General features: G+C 33.3%; 1 protein-coding gene across 2 annotated transcripts in view; it reads right to left on the bottom strand.

Annotated features, from left to right (window-relative positions):
• Nucleotides 1–336: 336 nt before the first annotated feature.
• LOC120626688 (zwei Ig domain protein zig-8-like) overlaps nt 337–22,525 on the bottom strand; it is a 194,139-nt gene continuing 171,950 nt past the window's right edge. The window contains exons 6-8 of one of the 2 annotated variants that reach the window (XM_039894309.1): nt 5,782–5,901; nt 3,497–3,694; nt 337–1,358 (exon numbers count right to left, since the gene is read on the bottom strand). In XM_039894309.1, coding sequence (XP_039750243.1) covers nt 1,225–1,358; nt 3,497–3,694; nt 5,782–5,901 — 452 coding nt within the window. In that variant the 3' untranslated portion in view covers nt 337–1,224. The remainder of the gene's footprint in view (nt 1,359–3,496; nt 3,695–5,781; nt 5,902–22,525) is intronic. The other variant, XM_039894318.1, reaches the window with a different exon arrangement.

Raw genomic sequence — 22,525 nt, 5'->3', positions numbered from 1 at the left:
AAAAAATTGAGACGAGGTCAAATTATACACAAATTTCGATTCTAACTTATTATTATACTCAGTCTGATAAGATTCGACCATGAAAATAATGAAAAATCTATTAAAATCTATACCTATATCGACTGATACTATAAATTATCATAACATTATTTCACTTCAATATTTATAAAATTATTTCATTTTTATGAAATCATTTTCATTAAATCATTTTCTATTTTAATATTATTGACAATCGCTTTTAAAATCACTCGCGTACTTAAGACAGAGCCGTACTTCAGGAAAAGTATAAAACATTTGATAAATAAAAATAACTTATAGATAAGAAGATTTCACATTTTTTTTTTCATTCGGAATTTGAATCATATCTATTTGTCTGTTGCGCGCCTTATCATTGTATTTAGATAGACGGCTATACTTTAAGCGATTTAGTTGGGATGTTATACCGATTCATATGAAACATGTTATACTAAACACGGTGACTATTTGTTTGTCTTACATCGGCAACTTTTTCAATCCATCCAGTTTTCAGTTTCGATCAAACAGGTAGAAATGAGCTGAATGCATTAATATTTTCATTAGTGTTACATAATACAACTTTCATATTTAATTTTTTAAAGTCACTTTTCTAAGAGTGTAAAATGTCACCATTTCCAGAGATATTATAGTTTTTCGGCTTTGCTTGTATTTAAATAAAACCAACAAATCGTCAGAATAAGAATGACACTTGGCAGCTGTAATCAAATAAATCCTAGCCATACCCTTCTCATACATTTTATTTTAATAAATGGTAATCCTCTGCTTGGGTATTATATCACAGACAACGCCAACATAATTAAAATAATATAATTTTTTAACACAAGATACAGACAGACGTTTTGACAGAATCATCGTTAATTAAATCGTCTTGTATAAAGAATAATTTCGAGTATGGCTCTGCAAGTTTTATTTCCATACAAAATGTTTTTTTTTTACAATCTGACGTCGATTCAATGCGAAACGTTTAATGTTTAAAATGAGCATTTATATTTAGAAGTTTGTGCTGTATCGTGAACCTGTTTTTTTGGAACCCTCTTGTGAAAATTGTTCACAATCTGTTGTATTAACAATTAAATTCACAACTGTTTACGGTTATTTTTAGTTTTTTAACACTAAACGTTTCACGCCAAATACTAACGAAATAATCTATATAATTTACAATTTTCAATTTATTATTTTATTTAACTTTCATCTGAAGCCGTCCACTGTGTTCGTGTAGAGAGTAGCAAGTGTGCAATACAGAGAAATGAGGAGATTAACTGACAGTGCACAGGGTGAAGCGGTGTTCGCATTTCCATGCTGCATCGCAGCTGGGTGTTCACCTGTGAAAAAACATTTTAAATATTATCTACTTTTTCTATTTTCATTCTTTGAATAAACGCATGAGCATCGTCTGCTTATTAACGCACTGCTGGCCCAAAGGCTTCCTCTTTCAGAGCATCGAAACACCGATTTAGCATTTCAGATCATAATGCGATTTAGCATTGCATAGCACTGCTACCTTATTCCTAACGATTATAGCTAAATCTTTTGCAATAAAGTAGCAGTTTGGAATATCAGCCCGCCTCATTTTAATAATGACCTATACCTAATCTTCATTTAGTATTTAAATAGAATAAAGTAAATTTCGCTCATCAAGGCCAATTAAATGAAACTTCACAAAGAGCTAAAAATTTACCAGGATCCTGTAATTTGATTTTTTTTAAATAAGACTGAACGAAAACTAAAACTTAACTTTCAATGAAGTTAAAGATTTTGAAGTCATTTGGATTTTCTCCATTTATTTTATTATAATCTTTCATTTTTTTCATTTAAATTTAAATTTTCTAGCTGAGAAGCGACTTAGGGAATAAAACGGAGAGAGGGCAGCATTCTCTGTGCTACTACTACTAGCACCTTCTGCGATCACCAACCCGTCTTCCGAACGTTGTGATTATGGGTGAACCCGTAGAGAGATGACTTAGTCCAGCATTGGACTGTTGATTTATTGATTAATTGATTGAACAAATTTTAGCACGTTGAATTTCCAGTTCTAACGTATGGTAGTTTACTATACTTTTGATGCACAGGAATTTCGGCTCAGGTCTTTCTGGGAATTTATAATTTGGCTCTCAAGTCAACGACTTCATAGATGAATATACGAGTAGATGACATTATTCCATCCATCGAGATATTGGTATATTATAAGTTGTCATGCATGCTTGGGGTTAGACACGCTTCATAACTTGACATCGATCAACAATTAAAGAGAAATTATATTGTAATTAAAACGTTAAATAATTTGGGGTGTTAATTGCACTTATAAGTAGTATTTATAGACTGTGACATGGTAACAATAAAACCCAATCGTGTTTAAATCTTATAATATTGAGTAAGATTTTGGATGGCGGTAAAGTAGTGAGCTTTGAAGTAATGTAGGTTGATTAATATCGGTACACGAAACAACAATTTTAAATTTCGATTTCGACCAGCTACGACTAAATAAAATGTTGTATTGTGCAATAACATCTCTATAATAATATATTTTCTACCAAAACAAAATCCATGTTACATTCATAACTATTATTTTATCCGAAATAAGCTAACAAAAACTAAGTTATCACGTAAGCCCATAATATTCCATAGCTGGAATCCGCTTTCCCATAATATCTCTACTATATTATCTATACAAACTTTTCCTGAATCTCATCGAAGAACATAAGTCTTTATACAAAGTCCGGGCAAAAAACCGAGTTTTCGTGTAGGTAACTTTTCTGTACATATTTATCATCCTATTCACAATAGGTATTGATGCCTTTGAAGATACGCCGTAAGTAGATTTGTTTTAAGTGCTATTTACTTACACAAATACATTGAGTAATCTATCATATTTGTAGTAACCCTTTAAAAGCAATCTTAGTAATTTCAAAATACAAGTGAGGAGTATATTAAAGGTAGTGTGATATCAAATATCTAATAGGCCAAAAGCTAGGCCATATAAATCCATGTAATAAATATTCAAAACAAAACGAGTAATTTTGTGTGCTCGGATTTTTGGTCGGTCCTCTACACCACGAAGGCTGAACCGACTTGGCTAAAATGTAGAATGGTGATTGGCTATATCAACTACCGCACTATTATCATTGCTGTATTATTATTTTTTACTATCCTCACATTTTTAGTTCTCTCTCAAAACGCATACGAAGTTGCAGGCTGATGATAGTGGAACCATAACTATACCGTAGTAGTTACTTCAACAGCAAGAATTCTCTTTATTTTTTTATCCACTTACAAAACTTTTACTACTAAATACTCTACCAGTACTACGCAGCATTTATACGCATGCATGATTATTATACATTCCAATACTTCGGAATACGATATAACATCGGTGAATAACGTTCCTGCTAAAATGGCACAACAATAAATGCCTACGTAGTAAATAAAAAAAAAATTAGATAATACGTCGAAGATACTCTACCGTTTATAACATGTACATTGACGGAGGCGGCTTCAGCCATGGTCGGCACGCAGCTATAATTCCCGCTGTCAGTGGGCAGAAGCTTGTCGATCGTTAATCTTGACGTTAGTTGCTCCGTCCACTCTGTCTTCAAGCGAATTCTCGGCTCTTCAACTACTTCATTTGCCTCCACTTCCTTATATTCTATTAATTTTGATCCTGTGAAATTTCCCCAATGTTACACTCATGTTCTCAATTTTGTTTCATTTTATACAGAAAACCTACTTAATAACTCAACGATAAACAATCTACATTTTTAAAGGTTTGCCATAAACACGGTACGGCTAAACACGGTAGCGTCAAGTGACGGGATACAACGGCGAGATCGAGCTCGTGGCTTAGATACTTTAATATCAACAAGTTATCCCAGAAATGCCTCGTTTGAAAAACAGCTGGAAGAGAAAATAAAGCATACTACTACATAAAACTACTCCTCGTCGTGCTAATAACTAATTCCAGCACGAGAAGGAATTTTCATTCCTCCTCATTCGTCTGAGTTCGGGTACCAATTATATATAACATTTAAATAATAATCATTATCTCGCGCTATTCTTATCAAACTTTATACTGTGGAATTTTATTATTTTATGTACATTTTACGCTGATATTTTTTGGCTGTTTTTTTGGTTTTAGTAAGCAGGCGCAAGAAGTAAGAGGCACAAGTCTAGAGATCCAAAAAGTTTTATATCAGTAGATGAACAGATAAATGCCAGTTATCGCTTGGTCAAATCCCGTTGGTTTTGACTTTGGTTACTTTACCCAATTTCTCTTGAGTGACCTGTCGCGTATCTTAAATGACAAGTTGTAATTAAATAGTCAGATATTGGCTAACAGAATTTGATGGAAATCCCGACGTAAAGGCGGACATCGAGACATAATTTTGCTAAAGGGACGATAGCCCATTTAACGTTACATAATAAATTAATGAAGTTCATGTTGACGAAGTAAAATAAGAATTATAATATCTATAAAAATTAACCAAAATAATTAACACAAATGCTAAAATTGGAAACGCTTAATATAGCAATATTTTATTGTTCCAGTGCAAGCTCGCTCATAAACCGAACAGTTTAAATGCACTTAAAACGCCGCGACTGTAATGGGAAAGTTATCGAATCGGAAATATGGCAGACAATTGAAAAATTGTTCAGTCTGGTTAAAGAGTAATAGAGAACGGATAAAGGGACATAACTACCAGAACGGTACACTTTTACACCGATAGTAACAAATAGGCAATATGCCAGATGATACGTGTTCTGTAACAATTAATGCTTTAAATTCACCCCTTATAAAAGTATTAAATGGATGAACATTGTGGTATATTGAATTCTGTGCAATTCAAGAAATAAAGTAAGTCTTAGTTACAGTAAAAAAATACTATTTCAGGTAAACGAGTCAAGGTAAAAGATCAAAGAAATATTTTTCAAATGGAACACAAATTTAATGGTATTTATTCATGTTACTTCTCAAAAGTTCTTACGATTTATTTAATATCTACTTAAAATTATCAAACTTCTTATCCATCTATAACGACATAAGTAGAAACCGGCATTGTGCCAGAAGATTCGTGTTCGTATAAAATTAATGACCAAAAAACGGTTTTGTTAAATGGTATAAAAATAGATTATAGTAGTTCGAAATTGGATTGCCGCAATCGAATAAATTTAAAAGGGTTACGTGCTAGCGGAAAAGATTCTCTGAAATAGAAAGTGGGCCGAAGCAATTAGTGCACATTATTTTTTTGATAAAAAGTTATTTGGTACAGATAATTGGATCCGTTTGGAAAGAAAAATGTTATTAGACTTATTTTTATTGCCCGAAACGTTTTTCTGTGGTTCGCTAATGAAATATAGAAATGATATTTTTTCAACTCGTGAAAATAATTTAACTTTTGAACTACTAAATAATATTTGAGATATATTAAAACAATTAAATGAATTAAAATAAATTATACTATTTTAACTACGTCAGTCTAAAAACTACGTTTATAAAATTTAAAAAAATAGCTTGGATTGCCAGTTCATAAGTTTCTCTTTTGTTTTAACTGGGAAAGAGATCTAAAATGTGAATTAGGTCGAACTGATTAGAGCATAGACATTTACCGTTAAAGGATTTGAGACTAATGGCTGTTGCTACAAAAGGATTTTTGAAAAATTACCTTAGCAATGAAACAGAAAATGGTTTAATGGTAAAGCAAAAGTAAAATAAGATTTGGTTTACTTTATAAATTCAATTGCATGACTTACCCTTATACCAAAATATTGTCCCCAAGTCGTGTGGGCCCTGACTCAGGATACATGTGAGAGATAGCAGGCTGCCAGTCTTTACATACAGGTCTGCGGGTCCGAGGACTTTTGCTTTTGCTTCTGCACAAAAAAATACCTCGAGTTAAATGAGCAGAGTTTTATGAACATTTTATATCCAAATTAAGTTTGCACTGTCAGTAAGAACAATGAAATACTAAGTAGCGGATAACTAAGGCTGGCCAGTCTTTTATTAAACTAAAAGAAGCTCGTTATTTGATGCTTACTATATATATATGCTATACGTGATAAAGCGATTGACATCATTCCTTTTCCTTATATAATTTTTAACATTGTTCTCAGGGTGGTTACATTTTTGTTTTTTTAAGATCTTCACATCTAGAGGATAATAAACAGTAAATCACTTAAAGTTAGCTACATATGTAGTGACACATGCATAGCGCAACACTCCTGTTGCTGATACAGCGAGTCGTCCGGCCGTGGCCGTTTATTTTAATAGTAAAAATTTATCAAGCTTAAATTAAAAACGCGCATAACTCCGAAAAGTTAGTGGTGAGTACCGTGGCTCGAACTCGGTCTCCACGAAGGAATAGCCGAAGCCTTACCCACTAGGCTATCACCGCTTGATGCGATAATGTATATATTGAAGTTTATTGTCAAAATATTATCTTATATCTTAAAACGAGCAATTCTTGTTTATATATAATTGGGATCTCGGAATCGGCTCCAACGATCTTCATGAAATTTTGTATACGGTTGTTTCGGGGGCGATAAATCGATCTAGCTAGGATTCATTTAAAGAAAATGTCATTTTATTTGTGTTTTCCGGTAATACCCGATTTGGTGCAACGACGTTTGCTTTGATTGCACCTTTTGTATAGTTATCAACATGTTCAGTGTAAATTACAATATCCTGGTTCGATTCTCGGTTTGAGCTAGAAATATAGTTAATTTTCAGAACCTACCAGACAATAGTTTAGCTCTTTGGAATTTTGTCTGGTGGGTAGTGGAAAATTTTATATTTTTACACGAGAGTTGCAATCGGTACACTGCGATGTACATACGGCGAACACGCAGATTGAAGAGAGTTATAACAAATGAAGTGACTTCATTATTACCCTTTACCCGAGCTCCTAAACATAGTTCAGTAAGCTAAATACATTTCAAACATAATTATATACATAAAGAAAGCATATTACTATAGAAGTTTTCAATATTCATACTAATGTGTTATATTGCATTTAAACAATTCTTTCCCCTCATTCGTTGTATATTGAATTAACGCAACAATATTAGTGAGCTACAAATAATTTCTTTGTTGTTTACAATCAAATGATGAATCATAGCATGCGGAGAAAATATTTCACATCATGCAACACATAGGTAATGTTCTATATTTGTATTGATTAATTGATTTGTCCAATCCAGGGAACAGCCAAAAAGATTTAGAGCTTTCGATAAATATTTCTAATTAATCTTTCGCCGCCTACACCGAAGATTAATGACCTTGCCAGAAGTACACCTCTTTATTACGAAATTGCTTATATTATGATGCTTTTGTGAGAAGTAATTTTGGAACTTTTTGTATACTGCAGCTTTACTTATATAAGCTATAAAAGAGTCAAATACTATCTACTCTTTATTGCACATTTCTTTACCGAGTAGCCATAATCCAATAAACTAGCAACTGATCATAAGGCAATTGTAAATTTTCCTGTAGCTTTCTCTCTGGAGAAGGGCATAGGCATCTCAGGGAACTTTCCAAACTTACGGGAAATCATGAATTCCACACAGATGAAGTTGCAAGCAACCGATAAATTCACGTAGTGTACGTACTAATATATTTTTATGCTGTTTTTAACAGTTTTTTTTTACAAATCTAGTGTGAGTGATAACTTATAAATCATGGAACTGATTTTGAGGTTCTGCTGGGGATAGCGATCCCGGGATTTCTTGAAGCAGTGACGCGTAGCCTTGTAAACGAAGGCAGGACGCGTATCCAATCCCTACCAAGCGACCACTGGGGGAACCCGCTACGCAATGTAAGCTGAATAAACCACATGGAAACAGAAAGTTATTATTATTATCGCCCCATCACACCAACCCAACAAAGTATAAGAAACCTGCCCTACGTTTATCATGATATTAAGAGCGGCACCTTATTGGTAATAACTAGGTTTATTTATTTAACTAGAACATCCAGATTACTAAATTCTGCCTTCAATTTCGGGGAATATGTTTACAGCTGTTTTACAAGTAGATAATTTTGGGCTGGTTAGTTTTCAATAGTTAAATAAATTAATCCATACTAATGTTGTAAATACGTAAGTGTGTTTGTAATAACTTTACGCCCTTACTAAGCCTCCAACTTACTAGTAATTTTTTAGCAAAAAGTTAGTTGAAAAAACTGAGTGTAACATAGAGTACTTTTTATACCAGAAAAACAAACGTTTTCTACGGGATTTGACAAGACCGCAATTGAAGCGGACGAAGAATGCAGGCAACAGCTATTTGAGGGATAAAGTTGAGAAGATACCTTTTCCACAAACCGGAGATAAAAACTGTCAACACGGTAAGTTCGTTTCTCAGTTATATAACATTATTAAGTGATTAAAAATCACTTCGCACATAAAATACCTAAAAAAATAGTTAATATCGCTCCTAATTTTATAAATGTCAATCAAAGGACTCCGTTGGAATAAAAATAGAAGGTTCAACGTTCTTAAATTCAACCATAATAGTCCTTTATTATGCAGAACAAGTAAAGTATTAAAATAAACAAGACCTCCATAAAGTATTTGAAACAAGGTGGAATAATAAACAAAGAAAAAAAATCTCATAAAACGCGTACTTTAATATCGTGAAGCACGTATAAGCGCAAGATAGAAAGTGAATAATACCCTCAAACAAATTTTGGATTAAACCGAAGCGTATTCTCGCGACCTTCTCAATATTTATTTTCAAACTGATTTAGCACATACCTAGTCATACAAAAACTTTTTGTCTTGTCACCAGTTCTTTCAGCACACACTCAGCCGATAAAATTATCACAGAAACTGCAGGAAACATGAGATCATCATCTTCATATTCATTATCATCACCATCATCATCATCATCTACATCATCACCATCATCATCATCATCATCATAATCATCATCATCATCATCAACCATTACCGGTCCACTACTGGGCAAAGGTCTTCTCTCAGCATGAGAAGTATTGAGGCCGTAATGTACCACGCTGGCCAAGTGCGGGTGGGTAGACTTCACACGTCGTTGAGAACATTATGGAGAACTTTTAGGCATGCAAGTTTCCTCACGATGTTTTCCTTCACCGTTTAAAGCATGCGATTATTAAATTGCTAAAAGAGACTACGTCATGTGTTATTCACATTTATTATCACCAAACCACCGTGTCACCGTTTCCGTTCGGAACAACGGTAACCAGAAGTGCGACAACATTGCTTAAATTAAACTTGCTTAAATCAAACTTTCGCATTATTGGGCAAATATGACATAAAAATACATAATCCAAAAGTAGTATTAATACAGGTACGCTGATGGGGTGTAAATGGTGAGGCTAGTACGAGTCAGCCACCCAAATTGCTCGTTGTACACGCTGCTGTGCACGCTGCGCTGCGCACGCTGACTTGTACCGACGAAGATTTAGACTCAACAAATGGCAGAGACTGGTGCCGGGCAGCAGTGACATCGGTGCGAGCGGTCAAGATCGGCGATCACTAACCTGCCTGCCATGCATGGTCATTATATTATTGGACATAGCTTTGATGGGAAGTACAAAAAAGCTACAGCCCCTAGACCACAGTGGCCTCGCTGTTCCTGGGCCTAGCAACGGTTAAAGTAACGGCGGGGCAGGGGATGTAAGGCAGAGATTCCGCTGCCAAACGTAAATTAGTAACTATTACGCAAGTAAGCACGTATTAAATATGGGACGTAGCATAGTTTCCCTTGATGAAGCAGATGTTTTAATGCAATAGTATTTCTTTCCACTCGTTCGACAATGCCTTATTACTAGACCTATTTTCTAAAGGAAAAGTACGGCTTGCCGGAAATGTAATGTTATACTGAAATCCAATTAACTATTTGAAATGTTATTTGTATTAAAAAACATTATTATTATAGCACTTCATTTCTACACCACATGAAAAATTCCTAAAAGAAACATGAAGAAAGAAGTAGTATACAAAAGGCGGTCTTATAGCTTAATAGACATATCTGCCAGGCAACCTAGAATTAGATGTTAACACCAGAAGAAAATTCTTGTCATTCTAATATTGCTTTCTCGTTTTGACTTACCTCTATAGAGCGTCCAATTAGGCCAAAAAATTCGCGTTATTTCATGTTTAATACCTAATTCCTTAACATTATGTTAAGGAAGGCCTGGCCTTGTAAGATTTTTTATAAAACTGTAACTTCATCTGGTTTTATACAAGAATATGTCGAGCCGTTTGTCAACAGTGTGACCCAATATCGTTATTTTCCTAGTGGCTTTAAGGGTGTTTTTCTTGTGCCTTTTAGTAATACCCCTAAGTCGATAACCAGTGAGACTGGCACTGAGCAATCTTAGTTGGGATGAGACGAAATTGGTTTTCTCTTGTATTACTTACTTTACCGCCTACCGGTCACCTTTTTTTGTCACTGATTGAATAAGTTACCAGCTTTTTCTTAGTTTTATCATTTTTTGTCATTTGATTGAATTGTTATGATTTGAGAAACTAGTTATTCGTAAAGTGTGTTCGTAAACAATGAGTTTTTAAACTTTTATACTAATTTAGTTGGTAAAATAAAAGTTTCAAAGAAGTTGTAGACTACAAGTCTATAATTTCTGATTAATAAAATTAATATTTCCTCAAAGTGTAGGTAAAAACACTTTTCATTGTTTGATAACAACTACGAAGAGCATATGGGTAGGTAACCAAAATTATAATAGTTCGTTTGCTAAGTAAAAGCATATTTTGCGTAAATAAAAATATACCGAGCAGAGAAAGAGAAAGATATATATTAAAGTAGGTATTGGAGTAGGTAGTATAATAATGAGTAAAATATATAAGCTGTTATATAACTTTGTGCTTAACATGAATGGTAATCAACAATGCATTGTTAAAACAAGACCAAGTATATTTTGCTTATGATGCAAGTACACACACTACTATAACTACTCTACAAGGGTTATCGAAACTAATAAAATCATGGGAAAAAGTAGGCAAATATGCCTTACAAGGTTTAAGGCCTTATAAAATAACGTAAAACATCGTACGTCGTATCGTAAAGCACGTAAAACTTTTATGGCAAGGTAAAATAGGCACTATGAATACTTAAAAAGGTATTGGAATAATTAAAATACAGGAGTATACTAATACGCCGAGGGTTCGGTATATCAGGAGTCGTATTAATCATTTGTGATCGAAAGCAAGTCGGTGATTTCCCAAACAAAAACGCATTGCACTAATTAATTTTTTGATTTTCTTAAAATACTTTTCCAAAATGGGACGGGATATTGTAGTTTATTAATGATTACTCACAAATTATATGTTCAAATAAATGAAGCACTTTCTTGATTATTATGATGTGCTCTTTACTCTTATAACCCTATTTTAAAACTTTTATTGCCAGTTTAGGCTCCAAAAATGAAAATGATATGATATGTTTCTTAAATTGTTACCAAAGTTAGACACAAGTATTAATATATTACTCTTGCAAATTACAGTTTCTAGTAAACAGATATTTAATTCAATCGTAAGACATACAGACGAGATGATTAGACGGGTTTTTTTACCATTTTTGTACCGAACCTTAAAACAGTAAGTGAATAATAAAGTAAGAAAAAACCTCGTAAAACCTGCACCTTAATCTCGTAAAACATGAATAGGCAAGATATAAGGTTAATAATACGTTGAAACAAAGTCGAGATTAAATCTGTGCTTATTCACGCGACCCCATTGACTGTTTGATTAAAAGATTAAATCTTTCCAGTGCCTTTATTACTTACTACGTATTACATTGATAAAAAAATAAGAATCCACAAACTCTTAGTAAAGTATCGAAAATATAATGTCTATGCATAACTCCCCTATCTTTATTTACTTATACTTATGATAAAACTGTAACGTCTGTCTTTCTGTACCTATCTGGGCCGCGCATCAGGCTGAAACTACTGAATAAATTCAAATTAAACTTCGAACGATTTGAGGTCATACTACGAGGTAGAACATAGGATACTTTTTATGCCGAAATTCAGTTCAGTTCCTTTGGGAGAGGGGATGAAACTAACATCATTTGAATGATAACCGATTTATATAATTATTTATGTACTGGATAGGCTATACTATTAGTTTAGTTTTACTAAAATTTCATGTAGATCTGAGGAATATGATTGGAGAAATCCTCAGCAGACAGCAGCAAACCTCTCACTTGAGACGATAATTAATAAAATAAAATAAAATTGGTTGTCTGTAAAGTCGGCTTACTGACGATATTTGAACGTAACAACGTCGTAAGAAAATACTGCTGGAATGATTGCATTTTTCAAAAGAAAATTTTAATTTTATTTGTTTGATAGATATTATCGTTGCTTTAAACAATTGACACCACATTCACTTTTCCCTGCACTTCATCCTTGCCGGAAACATGTAAATGTATTATTGTATAGAAGCTGTCCACGCGGACGCATCGCTCACTCAAGAAGGAGAGAGACCGATGTCGAACGCGGAGACCGACTGTGCCTCTTTGTCGCTCGTTCCGCGCTCTTGTTTGCACTTCAAGCCTTGAACGGAACGCCTCAGAGCGAGGTAACGCCGCATACGTCATGTTTTTTCGTGCAGCCGGCTCCATCAAATTATAAGACGTTGTCACGTCAATAAACATTATTAATGCAGGCATTTACATATGTAGGGAACTCAAAGTATTTTAAAAACGGGAGTAGGGCCTTGGGACGAGCACTCGCGATTTGCATTGTTTACGTCCACCTCAGTCGTTTATTTAAATATGTTAAAATATTATCTGTACTTAATATCATAGGTTTGTACATTCGGTACTTTCAGTGCGATTGAAAAAACTTTACGTTTGGTATCTGATTTATTTATGTAGCAGTACGCAGCGACCCGTAATTAACTCGGGCGAAGACGCAGGGCACATCTAGTATATGCGAAGGACTACTGTTATACTTGTGGTTTATTTCATACAAACTATTGAAATAGTAGGATGTCTCGTATGTATTATTGAAATTCTAAAATGAATTCTTTTTTACAGTGATGCGAATTGTATGTAACAGCGATGAAAAATACTCAAATCGGCTTGCTATCTTCTTTAAATTATCTCTATTACAACGATTTTCTTAGTGGATGCTTTGCCATGTTTAGTAGGTAGATACAATAAATAATACTGAAAGCAAACTGGTAAGCTTAAATTTCAAAATTCAATGTTAATTTTTTGTATATCAATGGCATACATAAGTTTTCCTTGCGAATTTCTATACTTATCTCAAGTTGATAGCCAGTGAGTGCTGAGTAATCCAAGTCGAAGAAAAAGTGAATTGGTTTTCTCTTGTATCGTTTAGTTTCAATATTAAAACCTTATTACGTTTTTAACTGACAGAGGAGGTTCTGTGTTGTATGTTTGACTTTAGGTACTACTTTGAGTTACTTCATATATACCGTCGTTCGTAAAATTATGTATATATATATTTTTATGTTTGTTCACATAATTGTCTGTCAACCGTCGCCCCATTTTAAAATGTATTGAAAAATAGTACGATAGGGGTGGTCCCAATGTTACTAAGTAAGAATCTAATGCGGCGATCCTATGGAAATCAACGCAAATTGTATTGGAAAATAAAACTACAAACCATTCAAGTGTAAGAGTCATTGTTCATGAATACTATATTTGGAAACTATTTGTAAAAAAGTTGTGTTTTATTAAAATTTGTATTGTATGTTTGTAATGTTTTTAAATTGTATTCTTAAAATACTTATCGGTCATTTTTTAGTAAAATAGTGTCATCGTCTATAAATGATAATATCAAACATTTCCTACTACTATTGTGAATGAATTGTTATTGTTCCTTTAAAAAATAAATACATAAGTTTTTTATTAATTAAATCACAATTCTTATTATTTAGAAGTTTAAGAATGACATTTATTTAGAGCTTGAAAATTTCACAGATCGCTTGGCGCGATGACATTTTTTCTATAAGAGAAGATTCCAGGCGAACTTTAAATACTTACTGAAGAAGGGAGCAAATTGCAACGTAGTGTCGCCGGTTAGACTGCAATTGGCGCAAGTTTGCGACAGTTTTCCGAACAATGAGGTTCAAGATTAAGACCGGAAGTTTTAATTATGAGTTACTATAGCTTTTGCATAATGCTAAACGCAGTAATAAAGTATTTAAGTAATAAAATTAATTCTAACTTCAGTTTCTTAATGTTACATGTAATTAAATGTGTTAATTTGATTAGGCTGTAATACTGTCACCACTTAATAAACTGTCTCAGACAAAAATACACAACCAAATAAACCTTATTTTACAAGTTGTGATTCAAAGTTTTCTTTGCTAAAATTGCTATTTCTATCACTTAAAGATATCCCTAATTAGTATGTTATTGTATTTCCTAGTATACTATCTGTAATATTCCTTAGTATTTATCTCTATTTCCTATAACTTTTTCATAATATATATACATATATTTTTGATCCTTTTCTCTTTCTTCTGTAGGTTATCTAATTTCCTTCACTCACATATATTGTTTGCTGTGTTTCAGGGCGAAGTGCTATGAAATGGTGCCAACAATGCTAACCAGAAGAGCGGCTGCATTGCAAGAGCAATTAAAACTTAAAAATGCCCTCAGTGAACTAAAGTCACTGAAACAACTAAATGCTGATTTAATGAGGGAACAAGATGACAGTGAAGTGGAACTGAGATCAATTATTGCCAAGAACTCCCAGCTAAAGGGTGAACTAGCTGAGCTACATAGCGCTCACACTCTGGTCTTAGAGGAGCGCAACCAACTCCAGGAGGCAGTGCATTCTTTTAACCAATGCATATCTACTTATGATGAAGCTTTAGGAAGAATTACTATGTTGGAGGGTGAATTATGTAGCGCACATAAAACTATTGATGACCTTCAGTCACAATTACAAAATGTTGAAATGCAATCAACAAATAACTTGTATGATGAACTACTTACTTCATCCTCAACAATGCCAGTGTGCATCGATCTGACTTGTGATAGCCCTTGTGTTAAAAAAACCAAGCCTCAAATAGATCTCCCCTTTTTAAATAGCCACAATAAAATAAAAAAATACATTAGAATTAGTAAAATAATAAGAAAAACTCAAAAATTAGTAAAAAACCAGAAGAAAAGCAGTGAAAACCTGATACTAAGAAAAGAACGTTCAGTTTTGTTAAATAAGTTAAATACCTTTTCTCTTTCTTTTCAAAGTAGCAGGGAAAAATATGAGAGTGAAATCCAAACCTTAAATGATGTTATTCAACAGCTGGAAGACTCACTTAAAACTATGACTATTAAATATGAGCTGTCAAAAAAGCAGATTGATGAACAAATTCTGGCAGCTGATGAGTTGTTAGCTCTAGGTACCTACAATATGGCTCGTTTTGAGTCATTGGCAAATAAATGTCAATGTTCTCAAGATATACCTACGGCTAACCTAGACTTAAGTAGTAGTATTTTGTCCTCTAATAAGCTAGAGACCTGCCAAGAGCAGTGTGAAAGTATTATTCCTGTCACTACATCCTTAGATTATAATTTATCAAGTAAGCATAAAAAACACACTTTAGTAATTTCAGACAAGCTAGGTAAAGGTTTTGGTCCTATTATGAACTGTTACCTAGATCACTCAGTGACTAATAGATGTTCACCGGGGGCTAATTTAGACTATCTTATTGATAGTTTGAACATAGACAGTTTAGATGTAAATAAAAATGTTATATTTTTGTTAGGAGACAGCTTAAATGTAAAAAAGACACAAATTATAAGATGTGTAGAAAAATTGCTGGCTTTGCATGAAAAATCTAAATGTAGATTTGTTATGTGTGCCTTTCCGTACTGTGGCACACTTAGTTCTAAGCGAAATAAGCAAATTTATAATTTAAATTTATTAATTTATAACTTGACATGCCGTCATAGTGAGGCAGTTTTTATTTTGATGTGAATAAATTTATTTCACCACTGTTATTGACTAGGGATACTTTTTATCTGTCAAAAAAATGTAAGCAACATATAGCCTCATTATTAGCTTACAATTTAAATGATACAGTTACAAGTGTTGTAACTAAGTCTATTGACAACTTTACAAATTGTACTTTAGGTACCAATATTTCTGATAATGACCCAAGTACTTGTTCAAGTACTAAGAAAATTTCTTATAATTATTTAAACTAGATAGCCAGACAATGGAGAAGCTCTCCAATATGAACATTGTACATCAAAATATACAGAGCTTAACCGGCAAAGAAATTGAAATAGAACTGTTTGTGGAAAAACTCAATATACACATTCTGTGTATTACTGAGCATTGGCTCACTGGTGCACATCCAGCAGTTATCTTAAGGAATTTCAAAATGTCAAGTGTGTTCTTCAGAAGGACTGCAATTCATGGTGGGTCCTTAATTTTTGTACACAATAATATAACTTGTAAGGAGCGAAAAGACATAGTTAGTCTTTCTGTTGAACGCACTGTAGAACTATCTTGTGTGGAGCTGGAGCGATTTATAATAGTGTGTGTATATCGTCCCCCCTCAGGTGATTTTAGCCTTTTTGAGGATGTAATGGAAGATGTGCTTAAGCGATTGTCTGTATCCACAAAAAAAGCAATAGTATGCGGGGATTTTAATGTTGATATTTTACTTAGTAATGCAACTACGACTAGGTTGCTAAACTTATTTAAATGTTTTAATTTAAATTATGCTTTTAGTGAACCTACTAGAATCACAGCAACCTCAGCATCGTGTTTAGATAATATTTTTCTCAACTGTGATATCTTAGGTAAATCGATAATAACCAACTTAAGATCAGATCATTGTGGCCAACAAATTACTGTTTTGAATAATATAAACAAAGATAAACATATCGTCAAGTGTAGGCCGATAACTAAGAGCAAATTGACGCGATTCAAAGGTGAAATATCATCCAAAATTCCTGCCCTTGTCTTTAAGAACGGTCATCCTGACAGCATTTATGGTACGCTCTTTAATATTATAGAAAATGAATTTAACAAAATATTCAATTTCAAACATATAGATTTCAATAAAAAAATAAAGTTTAGCGATTGGGCAACTATTGGCATATACAAAAGTAGAGATAATTTGTATGAGCTCTATGGTGAAAAACAATATAACCATACTCCAGCTTTCCTACAACACGTAAAAATGTACTCTAAAACGTTTAAGAACGTTTGCTTTCATGCTAAGTCGCTATACTTTAAGGATCAAATCATAAAATCGGATAACAAAGTACAAACAACCTGGAAAATTGTTAATAATGAAACTGGGAAAGCTAAATCTCGCAACGTAAACTTTGAATTAATTATTAATGATAATAAAGTTACCGCTGACAGTGAGGTTGCAAGTACCTTTGAAAACTTTTTTCAGAGTGTTCCTATTTTGTTGACTGATTCACTTAATTCTTCACCTACTGCAGGTCAGAGTTTATTGAGGAACAACGTTAATGAGTGCAACGTTTTATTTAATTTTAAACATATATCTGCATATGATATAATAAAGAATTTTAAGTTGTTGAAACAGAAAAAAACCGGTGATTTATGGGGTATGTCTGTAATGGTAATATCTAACATTATAGACGTTATTGCCCCTTACATAGCCATACTTTTTAATGAATGTGTTGATAGAGGTACTTTTCCAAATTTAATGAAACATAGTAAACTTATACCTCTATTTAAATCTGGCAATAAAAACGACATTAACAATTACAGACCCATTTCAATCTTACCAGCTCTTAGTAAGGTCTTTGAAAAAATTATATTAAATCAACTTTTGAATCACTTCAATGTAAATAACTTACTACATCCGGAGCAGTACGGTTTTACTAAAGGTCGTAGCACCACGGATGCAGGCGCTAAACTTTTAAAACATGTGTACGATGCCTGGGAACGTTCGCAGAATGCCATTGGTGTTTTTTGTGATCTATCCAAAGCATTCGATTGTGTCGATCATAAAACCTTGCTTCTTAAACTAGCCCATTATGGTATCAAAAACGTTGCACTAAATTTGGTTGCCTCTTATCTCAGTGACAGAACCCAAAGGGTTTGCATAAAAGACATTAAGTCGCAGGGGTCGGCTACGTCAATGGGTGTCCCACAGGGTTCAATCTTGGGTCCCATTCTATTTTTGGTGTATATAAATGATCTACCACACCATGTCAGTGAAACCTGTGACATTGTACTGTTTGCTGATGATACATCTCTAATTTTTAAAACTGATAGAGGTAGAGACAACTCTGACGATGTAAGCCGTGCTATGTCGCATGTGTCGCACTGGTTTACTGTCAATAATTTACTTTTAAATGCAAAAAAAAACTAAGTGTGTGGAATTTATTTTACCAAATGTAAAGAAAGTTAATAAAAATATAATAATAAATGGAGAATCACTAAAAATGGAAGATTCCACAGTTTTTCTGGGCATGACCTTGGATTGTAAGCTTCAGTGGGGTACCCATATAGATACACTAGCAGGTAAACTAAGCTCGGCTGCCTACGCCGTCAGGAAAATTAGACAGATTACTGACGTAGAAACAGCAAGACTTGTTTACTTCGCGTACTTTCATAGTGTGATGTCTTACGGGATCTTATTATGGGGCAAAGCTGCTGATATTGAAACTATATTCATATTGCAGAAAAGAGCTGTACGGTCAATATATAAACTTAAATCACGTGAATCCCTCCGTGAAAAATTTAAAGAAATTGGTATACTTACGGTAGCCTCACAATATTTTTATAACAATATAGTATTTGTAAGACAACATATTAGTCTTTATAAACAAAAAGTGGATATAAACAGTCGACTTACAAGAAATGGTCATAAATTAGTGACATCTGCATATCGTCTGCGAAAGGTGCAGAAGTCATTTGTGGGATTGAGTATACGCTTTTATAATATGATTCCTAAGGTAATTTTGGACCTACCAATCCATAAGTTTAAAGAATGTGTTAAAACACATTTATTACAGCGAGGTTATTATACAATTGATGAGTTTCTTAATGACAAGGTTGCTTGGAAGCATCCGGCTCCGCTTTCATCTCTCACAAGATAGAAAAATGAATGTTAAAATATAAAATGTAAATTTTTGATGTTGGAAAAGAGCAACTGCTGAGTTTCTTGCCGGCTTCTTCTCGGTAGAATCTGCCTTCCGAACCGGTGGTAGAGTCACTACACACGGACAGACTTGACGTTTCAAAAGTGCTTGTATTAGGCCTACTTGAAATAAATGAATTTTGAATTTTGATTTTTTTTTGAATTTTGTATGCTTGAACTATGACTAAAGTTGATACGTCGACAGAGTATTGACAAAAAATCCGCGCCTACTCAGGTACAAGTAGTTTTTGACGGCCGACTGGCGCAGTTGGCAGCGACCCTGCTTTCTGAGTCCAAGGCCGTGGGTTCGATTCCCACAGCTGGAAAATGTTTGTGTGATGAGCATAAGTGTTTTTCAGTGTCTGGGTGTTTATATGTATATTCTAAGTATTTATGTATATATAATTCATAAAAATATTCATCAGTTATCTTAGTACCCATAACACAAGCAACGCTTACTTTGGGGCTAGGTGGCGATGTGTGTATTGTTGTAGTATATTTATTTATTTATTTATTTATTTATTTATTTATTTATTTACTGTATGTTGTGATAGATTTTCTAATTAAAGAAGATTCTTTAAATTTGCAAGTTGAAGGACTTAAAAGTTACTTTGAAACTTATGTAATGTGACTATTTTGTTAAACCTAGTACAGTTGCAGTAGGTTTAAAGTGGACTCATTGTTTTTCTCGTGGTGCCTCTGCAACAAACGACTCATCTTTCGGTAACTTTTGATAGTTCGAGAATCGTGGGCAAAGAATGACAGACATAATATTGTTCCCATATGTATCTTTTCTTAGTTATATCAAGTATACGATGATTTTGATCATCTCTGAGTCGTTTCATAGGGTCAAAAGTTGTTAATTTACTCCAAAAGCTTTAGCAACTGTTCTGTTTCTCAGTCTACGAGTAACAAATTGAATATATATATATTTTTAATATAAAGTAAACAATTTAACTTAATCAAACAGGGAAGACATTAGAAAAGCATTAACAACTAAAGTCGCGAATAAAATTTGCATCGTAATGTTACTATTAAGATGCAATTGTTTGCCACGACGACAAACCTTTTTAATTTGTAAAATAAAACTGGAAACGGCAAGTTTTAAAGGCAGAATCTTGCATGAATGGGGATTGGGCATGACCCCGGATAATAGATTACAGGGGGTGGCATTTTGGTTAATAAAAGTCAGCTGCCACAATTGGAAAAACAACAATGAGAATATTTAAAATATTAAATGTTTTTTGTAGTAAAACTTCTTTAGGCGCGACTAGGGAGGGAGGTCTTTAAAGGAAGTAGCGCTTACGTCAGACGTCCGTGTAGTTTCCGCTGTTTAAAAATAATAATTTGGATTGGTCGTAAGAATATGTCATATACTCCGCGCTACTTGACTTATACGCCAGCTAGTGGCAAATATCATAATCAATTAGGATTATTTATTGCCAATATATTCAAACGGATCAATTGTGAATAGCAAAGTCATTAAAAATTCAACGTTTTAAAAAAAAAATGTTTAATTTGCAAAGTTTTTTGAGAATCTCTAAATATACTTGTTTATTTATTACTTTTGTGATAAATAAATTGTTAAAAAATTTCAGACGATTGCGACATTCTATAATATTCAATAATAAGTGCTCATCTAAACTTCAATTTCCAACTCTCAATTATTCCATTTTAAAAAATGAAATATTTATAAAAATGTGAAAGTGATATTAATGAATTTTAAATAGAATATAATATGAAATGGCGGAGTCCCAGGAACATTTTACTCTTTCATCAGTAAATAATTATAAAAGTTTTACTTCGATCGCTCGTAAAAGTTAAACGCACACACTTTTTTATCATCCATTAGCCATTGACTCTAATCTCGTAACGGGTCTAAGCTGGTAACAGGATAACGAGGCCAGATAAATTGAGAAATTATAAATTCCTGCCAGGGGTCAAATCTCAAACATATTATATGACCACAGACTTAGAGAGGATATGAGAAGACTATTTTCCTTTTATTTATTTTTGTTTGAAATGCCAACAAAATTGGCATCTTTATAAATGCGAAAGTGCTTTGTTTCTTTGTTTGTCCTTCCTTCATGCCCTAACCAAGCAATCAGTTGACTTGATTTTTGGTATAGAGTAAGTTAAAAGGACGGAAATTTTATCCCAAGAAAACAAAAGCGGTCGAAAAACGCGCCTATTCAGAATGTATTTTATATTAAATTATAAACTGTTAATTATAAAAATGTAACAAAACTTTAATACTTTTAAAGTTTTGTTACATTTTTACAAGGAAGGTTAAAACTTAAATTTTTCATGTCTTTAAAGAGGCAAGATGCCAGGCAAGCATAAACTACTAAGAGAACAACCAAAACGCAGTGTAATGTCGCCGAACAGTCTGCAGTTGTCGCGAGTTCACGTTAACTTTTCGAACAATGGGGGCTCAAGATTAAGGTTGGAAGTTTTAATGATTAGGAAATTCCGTCCTCATTTATGCATCACTTGATATAAGTAAACTTATTTTTTTTAATTTATCACGGCAATCAGCAATCGAGGTATAAAAATATCCCTATCCCTATCCCTATCCCTACTAATATTATAAATGTAAATGTAAGTTTGTTTGTTACGCTTTCACGTAAAAACTACTTAATCGATCCTCATAAAACTTTGTACACACATTCTTGGAAGTGTTAGAAGTAATATAGGATACTTTATATCCCGACATTAAACTCGGTTTTTTTGAGAGAGGGAATGAAATTGTTTGACGATTTTACACCATAACTCCGACAAATGATAACCGATTTAAATAATTATTTTTGTACTAAAGAGGTTATAATATGTGTTTAATTTTGCCCAAACTTTGTATAGATCTGAATGTGGTTGCAGATAGAGGACAGAACTCCTCAGTGGACGGCAGCAAAGCCCTATTTTAAGGCTTAGCGATACTGAATACTTTAAATTTTTTAGACTTATAAATTGAATGCATAAAATCAAAAAACAAAATCAAACGCAGACGAAGTCGCGGGTATCGCATATTTTCAGTACAAAGTTTGTTGGAATATTTAACAAATAAATGTGTATTAAATTACTATTTTCTATTAAAATAATTTGGATATCTTTTAACCGATAAGCACAATATATCTCTTATATTCTTGTATGGACAAGGCAGTGGATATATGAGTTAGTTGAAAGTACGGAGAGTAACATAGGTTGTTTTCCCCAAGAAAGCAAACTGTTCCCACGAGATTTTTTGAAAACCGTAATAAACGCGAACGAAGTAGGCGGGCAAAAGCCAGTTTTTAATAATTTTCTAGGCCGCAGAAAAATTAAGCGCCCCGCTTCTTTACTAGTACTCAATTATAGTGGCAAAATTAATGTCACGATTAAAT

The sequence above is a fragment of the Pararge aegeria genome, chromosome 1 (assembly GCF_905163445.1).
Source record: "Pararge aegeria chromosome 1, ilParAegt1.1, whole genome shotgun sequence".
NCBI classification, from domain to species: domain Eukaryota; kingdom Metazoa; phylum Arthropoda; class Insecta; order Lepidoptera; family Nymphalidae; genus Pararge; species Pararge aegeria.
Note: the sequence above shows the minus strand (reverse complement) of the source record. Positions and strands in the feature narration are given on the sequence as shown.